This window comes from Mustela putorius, unplaced genomic scaffold (assembly GCF_011764305.1).
Source record: "Mustela putorius furo isolate JIRA1106 unplaced genomic scaffold, ASM1176430v1.1 tig00000107_pilon_pilon_pilon, whole genome shotgun sequence".
Lineage (NCBI taxonomy): Eukaryota > Metazoa > Chordata > Mammalia > Carnivora > Mustelidae > Mustela > Mustela putorius.
In genome coordinates this window covers 431626-439292 of record NW_025421284.1, presented here as the reverse complement: position 1 = coordinate 439292, position 7667 = coordinate 431626, and the positions used below count along the sequence as shown (strand labels likewise).

At 50.0% G+C, this 7667-nt stretch overlaps 1 protein-coding gene across 1 annotated transcript; it reads right to left on the bottom strand.

Moving 5' to 3' along the window:
• Positions 1-2525: 2525 nt before the first annotated feature.
• LOC106007382 (endogenous retrovirus group K member 113 Pol protein) lies at positions 2526-6956 on the bottom strand. The gene is given in 5 exon segments (XM_045089504.1): positions 2526-4430; positions 4539-5675; positions 5678-5779; positions 5782-6449; positions 6451-6956. Coding segments are annotated over 5 exon segments (3522 nt in total). The 3' UTR covers positions 2526-3321.
• Between the last annotated feature and the right edge of the window lie 711 nt (positions 6957-7667).

The following is a 7667-nucleotide window of genomic DNA, read 5'->3' as shown; positions in this document are numbered from 1 at the left end:
AGGAAGGGGGTTTCAAAAAACAATCATAAGTTATTCCGAGAACCTCAAAGTATTTGCATTGCTTATAATTAAGTCAACCTTCCTTGTGTCATTAGTGCCCCTGAAACTAGACTTCTCCCCAGAAACAAGGGGAATTTGTGGCCATGCCTGTGAGGAAGCAGTGAGGATGCCTGGGAGAAAGGGCATTCTGGAAGCTTCTCTGGGGTCAGGATGGGGACAAGCAAGCATTTCCTTCTCTCTTTTCCCTAAACGCACTTGGCATCCCCTTCTGCGCCCGCATGAAGGACCCAGCAGGACAGGCACCCCTGCCCCCCAGAAGCATCTTTTCTGTCTGGGAAGGTAGAAAACAGAGAAGTAGATATTCTCACTAATGAACAAGTGGTCTGAGAAGATGGAACAGGTGAAGGGACAAGGGTCGGCGGGCAAGGCCTCTTCTATTTAGAGAGATGGAGAAGGGTCTCTCAAAGTAGATGACCGAAATCCTGAGGAAAAGTCATGATATAAAGACCTGGGTGAATTCCTCTGAGCAACTAAAACAGCAGATGCGGAGTTCCCAGAGCCAGAAAAACAAGTTAAAGGACAGGGCGTCCGTGTATAAGAGTGGGAGAAGAGCCTAACCTAAGATCCTCAGAAATTCTGTTCATCATGCAAAACAAAGTGAGCGAACATGTAAGAATCCACAAACTAAGACTCCATCTACCTGTTGACTCAAGGACAAAGGGTCAGATGGGCCTTTTCCAGTCAGACCTCGCTGAGAGGACTCAGTATCAGACTGTTGGTGTGAAAGTCACCCTCTCTGATGCGTTGTCTCTGCTTTTTCTCAGCTCAGCTCCTGTGAGGGTTTTGTCATTCAGATTTCATGTGACCCACTTATCAACACAACACAGCACTGGGACTGAAATACCAACTGAGTATTACTCCCACCTTAAAAGACCACCAGAGACGTGAGTCAAAGCCAAGCAGCAAGGGTCGTTTATTGCAGGTTCGAACCTGGACCTCTGCGCCACTCGTTGCCGATAATGCCGAGAGGTCCAGAGCTGGGTTGGTGCAGGGTTTTTATAGACAGATACAAACAAGTTTCGGGTGGGGATGAGCTGATTGGTTGACAGTTTAAACAGGCATACTTGGCGCCAGCGGATTGGTTCAGGGGGCCCACGCGCAAGAAACAAGCAAAGCAGTCTTACGGAAGCAGAACCGGCCGGTTAGCCCGCTGCGCGCGCGAAAAAGCAAGCGTTCAAACAGAAGCGAAACTAGCTGGTTAACAGGATAAAAATGCACTTCTAGCCAGGGGGTTCTTTTGGTCTTTCATTCCCCCCTTCTCTCAGGTGCCTGAGGAGCCAATCTTGGGTCCTTGGTTGTCATCAGTGAGGTCATCGTTGTTGCTCAAGTCTAGGGGCTGATACTGCTGTCTTAGGAGCATGATTTGTACTGTCTGAAGGCGTTGATTGACAAAGGCCACCAGACGATTTAAAATACATGGGCCAAAGGTCAGTAAAAGGATCAGAATACAAAGGGGTCCTAGGAAGGAGGATATTAAGGTGGTCAGCCAAGCGGATGAATTAAATCATGACCGGAACCAACCTTGCCAGCTTCACGTTCCCTTTTCCGTTTTGCCAATCCTTCCTGTACCTTAGCCATCGAGTCTTTGACTACTCCTGAGTGATCTGTATAAAAGCAACGTTCTTCCTTAAGGGCAGCACATAAGCCACCTTGTTGGAAGAATAGGAGGTCCAATCCCCGTCTATTTTGGAGGACAACTTCTGCTAATGAGCTGACAGACTCCTGAAGTTTAGAAATGGATAATTCTAATTCCTGTATATCTATATCAATGGCTTCTCGTAAGTATTGATAGTGATGTTGTTGCGAGATTGGGGCTGAAGTCCCGGTAGCCACCCCGGCGATACCTAACCCTAGGCCTAGCATAAGTGCCAGGGTTAGGCTTACGGGTTCTCTTTTAGTTCTACGTAATCCTCCTTCCCAATATGACATTAAATCTTCATAAGGATCATAGATTAAGCGAGGAATCAGGTGGACCATTACACAGTAGTCTGCACTTCGGTTTAATGCTCCTGGGTGGATGCATGGAGTTATCCCACTGGTGCAGGCCCACCAGGCATCTTGGGGAGGTATTACATATTGCTCTGTGTTATTTATAGTAAGGTTCTGACTACATAAGTGCATGTGTTCAGGCGGGATCTTTCCTACACATGTCCCCCAGCCCCGTACGGCTGCTAAGGTTAGGCGGGGGCTTCGACTTGTCCACCGGCATATGGAGGGTGCAGATGATAGATTGTAACCTCCTGGAGTGGCCAGCCCCTTGTAAAAAGGGGGTGCTATGTCATAACATAGCCAACAGGACTCAGTGGCATTGGGATTAGTATAATTCAGGACTTGAAAGGCATATTGGATCAACTTAAGTAGGTGGTCATTGGGGTTTCTTGATCTAGGTTTTTCAGTACTTATCATAGGCCGTTTGGTGGGGCTTGTGGGGAGTGGGAGGATTACGGTCCGATTGTGGCCATCTGTGTTGCCCCGTAAGTGGTAGGGCTCTGAGTGACAACTGTTAGGCGGGGCCTGGTTGGAGGTGGTGGGGCAAGTACGGGGTTGGGCCCTATGGTGGCTTTAGAGGTTTCTATAGAAAGTTTTATAGTGAACGTTAGACCGTCATCATAACGTTCTTTATAGAATCTGAGGCCCCAGGTATATCCCCTCACCCAGTTAGTTTGTCTTTTTCCCGACTCAGTAAAGGCTATTTTGAGTGGGTGACACCACTGGTCTTTACAGGCTGGGTTCTGTGTCCATTTGGGACTGCTCCTGGCGTGAGAATAATTCGCCGTCACGGTTATGTAGTCCCAGCCTGAGGTGGGTTTCCAGTAAGTGTCACCCGTGGTTTCACAGCCCCAATTGCGACAATAAAAGTGAGCTGCCCCACTACATGAGTGGGTCCATTCCCTGGGTCTGTGAACCCCGGGGCATACATAGAAGGTAAGTGTGCTTAACATACTTCGCTGACTCCAGTCCCCACAGCCTCCCCAAGGGTCTAACCCGAGTCGCCCCCAGGGGGATGGCTGTGAAGGGGGCTTCTGGAGGTCAAAGTAATTTTCTGCGTCCCAGTTGGCTGGGGCTCCCATGGCTAACTTACAGACATCAGGGTATAAGTTAGGCCACCAGGTGTAGGGAGTAGCTGTGTGTGACATGTTCCAAACTACTAAGCCCGCACTATTAGTGACTTGCCAAGTCAAAATGGCTGGGGCATGGGGACTGGAGGCCCCATACCATGGCAGGAGTGTAAACAGCAGAGCAAAGAGAGGAAGTTTCATATTAATTATTGGGGAAACGGGAGTCAGGTTTTCGGCGCAGGGTTAGTTTAAGAGGATTGTCCTTACTGTGGTCCACTGTCCAACTGACGTCCTGGTTGGGTTTTCTGATGAGATCTGACAGTGGGTCAACTGGCTTCGCGTGGGTGTGGTGTATCCAGGTTGCTATGCTGTCCACCTTGATGGCTGTAGGGGTAGTCAGAATAACCTGGAAAGGTCCCTTCCAACGAGGTTTGAGGGTCTCGGCTCGGTGTCGCTTGACAAGAACCCAATCTCCAGGGTGGAACTGATGGGGTACAGACGGAGGTCCTGTTGCATATAAGTCCCTTAGTCTTGGCCAAATATGTTTATGGACTCGTTGTAAAGCTTGGAGGGAGAATAAAAAGGAGTTATCATGATCTGACTGGATAAAGTCAGTTCTGAGTTTAGTAGGTATGATGGGAGGAGGCCTACCATACATGATCTCATAAGGTGTGAACCCCAGCTTATATGGGGTGTTGCGTACTCGATACAGAGCGTAGGGGAGCAGAGCCACCCAGTTAGCGCCAGTCTCCATGGTCAATTTAGCAAGGGTCTCTTTTAAGGTTCTGTTCATTCTTTCTACCTGTCCTGAACTCTGGGGTCTATATGCACAATGTAATTTCCAATTAACCCCAAGTATGGAAGCCAGACCCTGACTTACCTTAGAGACGAAGGCTGGCCCATTGTCTGATCCCATCATAACAGGAAAGCCATACCTGGGCAGAATATCTTCCAGTAGTTTCTTTGCCACCACCTGTGCAGTCTCATGTTTGGTTGGAAAAGCCTCAGTCCATCCTGAAAAGGTATCTATAAACACCAGTAAGTACTTATAGCCATATTTCCCAGGCTTTACCTCTGTAAAGTCTATTTCCCAATAGACTCCCAGCAGGGTTCCCCTCTCTCGGGATCCGGTTATAGAGGAGTGTGGGCAGGCGTTTTGAAGTTGGCAAGCTGCACATCCGGTGGCAATTCTTTCTGATTTTTCAACGACGTTTCTGATAGATAGTTTGGATTGTCGCATAAGGTCCTGTAGCCGTCTGGAACCTAAATGAGTTGTTTGGTGAATTCACTCTAGAACTTCTTGTCCCATGGCCTCGGGGAGGATGATGTTATTTTTCATATCTCACCACCAGCCATCCTTAACCTGGGCCATTGGGAGTTTACTCATCCATGCGATGTCTTTTTCGGAGTATTCCGGATGGGGTGGCAGTTCTCGGGGTCCCGGGTTGGGTGGTTGTATTGGTAGCGTTGGGACTTTGCTACAGGCTACTTGGCGAGCAGTCTGATCAGCAAAATTGTTTCCCCTAGAGACTGGATCGCTTGGTTTTTGGTGTCCAGAACAGTGGGCTATGGCCAATTTCTTAGGGGCCAAGATGGCTGCTAGTAAGGCCAGAACTTCGTCCTTGTCTTTGATGTCCTTTCCCTCGGCAGTGAGTGATCCCCTCTCCCTATAGATTGCCCCATGGATGTGGGCCGTGGCGAAGGCATATCGGCTGTCTGTATATACAGTCATCCGGAGGCCCTGCCCTAATTTGAGGGCCTGTGTCAGGGCGATTAGCTCGGCTTTTTGCGCTGAGGTGCCCGGAGGCAATGCACCAGCCCAGATAATTTCCGTCTCTGATGTGACTGCGGCCCCCGCATACCTTTGTCCTTTGCGGACGAAACTGCTGCCGTCAGTGAACCAAACGACTTCAGCGTCTATTAGGGGATAGTCCTGCAGGTCTTCCCGTAGCCCATGGACCTGGGCTAAGATGTCAATACAGTCATGGAGGGGAGCATCCAGGTCTGGGTCAGGCAGTAGTGATGCGGGATTTAGGGCCTGAGGGGAAGTATAGACTATCCTCGTAGGATTGAGCAATAGTCCCTGGTAGTGGACCACGCGAGTGTTGCTCATCCATCGGTCAGGGGGCTGTTTGAGGACGCTTTCAATGGCGTGTGGAGTGGTCACTCGTAATTCTTGACCCAGTGACAGTTTATCAGCGTCCTTTACCATCAAGGCGGTGGCTGCTATCATTCGGAGGCAGGGGGGCCCTCCTGCTGCTACCGGGTCTAGTTTCTTTGACAGGTATGCTATGGGTCTAGGCCAGGGGCCTAGATGTTGGGTCAACACCGCCTTAGCCACCCCATTATGTTCATCCACGTATAGGTGGAATGGTTTGGATACATCCAGCAGTCTTAGCGCCAGGGCTGAAAGGAGGGCCTTTTTCACCTGTTGGAAAGCCCGTTCTGCCTCTTCCGTCCACTCAAAGGTCTGCTGAGTTTTAGAGGCTATGTACAGGGGTTTGGCCATCTCAGTGAAGCCCGGTATCCACAATCGACAGTACCCTGCCGTCCCGAGAATTCTCTTACCTGCCGCGGTGTAGCAGGTCGGGGAATGCGGAGTACAGTGCTCTGGCGGGCGTCGGCGAGCCATTTTTGTCCCCCTTTCAATAAGTATCCCAGTACATTACCTCAGACTTGCAAATTTGGGCCTTTTTCGCTGAGGCCCGGTACCCCAGGTCGCCGAGAGCCTGGAGGAGGTTTTCAATTCCTTGTAGGCAGGTCTGTTGGGAATCTGCAGCTATTAAGAGATCATCTACATATTGCAAGAGTGTTATATCAGGGTTTTGCTTTCTATATTCACTTAAATCCTCGTGGAAGGCCTCATCAAACAGGGTGGGCGAGTTTTTGAACCCTTGTGGGAGGCGAGTCCATGTCAACTGTCCACTTATACCTCTCTCAGGGTCTGTCCATTCAAAGGCGAAAAGATCCTGGCTCTTGGGGGCCAAGGGCAAGCTTAAAAAAGCATCCTTTAAGTCAAGGACTGTGTACCATATTCTGGTGGGCCCCAGGACACTGAGGAGAATATAGGGGTTAGGGACAGTAGGGTGTATGTCCATAACCCGTTTATTAACTTCCCTTAGGTCTTGTACAGGTCGGTAGTCCCCACTATTGGGTTTACGCATCGGTAACAAAGGTGTGTTCCAGGGCGAGTGACAGGGGCGTAGCACACCTGAGTCCAGGAGACGTCTAATATGTGGGGTGATGCCCGATTTAGCTTCCATGGGCAGGGGGTACTGTTTGACTCGGACGGGGTCAGCCCCAGGCTTTAGCTCTATGAAGAGGGCCGGCCATGCCTCCTGTTTCTGCCCAGGCTTTAGGGAATCGGTGAAGCCAGGACTCAATGTTGAGTTCCTGGGAAGGGGGGGTGGTTTGGTGGAGTAGATGTTTGTCCTCCAAACGCTTTGTGAGTATTGATAACGGCAAGGTCTGAGAGCCAGTTACCGTGGGGCCGTCGGGTTGAAAATAAATGTGCGCTCCCATCTTGGTGAGTAAGTCTCTTCCCAACAGAGGGCAAGGGCTATCAGTGATGATGAGGAATGAAGGAGTTACTCCTCCTGTGCCTAAGTTAACAGTCCGGTGAGTTGTCCCAGTGGCTCCCTGGACCCAGGAAAATTTGTCTGAAACTTCTCCATGGGGTCTGGTCAACACTGAATGATGAGCTCTGGTGTCAACCAGAAATTGTACAGGATCCCCTCCACTTGTAGGGTTACCCTGGGCTCGGGGAGGGGATCCGAACCCCGTCCCCTCTATTCTGAATCTCGGGTAACCAGAGTGGGGCTGGGTTTCGTTCCCCATGGTTGCGGTCTACGCTTATTTTGGGGGGGTCAATTACGTGCCCAATGTCCCTTTTCTCTACAATATGCACATTGATCTGGGTCCAGATTGCGTTGGAGCCCTTGGGCCTTTTGAGGTTCCCTTTCGAGGGGTCGATTCTTCCTGGACAAACGCAGTTAGGACCCGTTGTGCAATGCGGAGTAGATCTTGAATCTGTTTGCCCTCTAGGTCCTCTAGTTTCTGTAGTTTGTTTTTAATGTCTGATGCTGCCTGATTTACAAAAGACATGACTACTGCTGCCTGATTCTCAGGGGCTTCAGAATCCATAGGGGTAAACTGCCTAAAGGCTTCCATTAATCTCTCTAGAAATGCTGCTGGACTCTCTGTCTTACCTTGCAAAACTGCATATACCTCAGCAGCCCTGAGACCCGCCATTAGAGTCTGGCGATAAATGAGCAGCCGTCCCCTACCTTCGGCCGTGTTGTAGTCCCAGTTGGGCCTAGTTAAAGGGAAACTCGCACTGATGAGGTCTGGATTCACGGTTGGTCTGCTATCGTCTCCGGAAACCAGCTTCCTTGCTTCCACCTGGATTCTCTCTCTTTCTTCGGTAGTGAATAGGATACGCAAGAGCTGCTGACAATCATCCCAGGTGGGCTGATGGGTGAACATGATGCTATCTAGAAGGGCTATGAGATCTTTTGGATTATCTTAAAAGCGCGCGTTTTGGGCTTT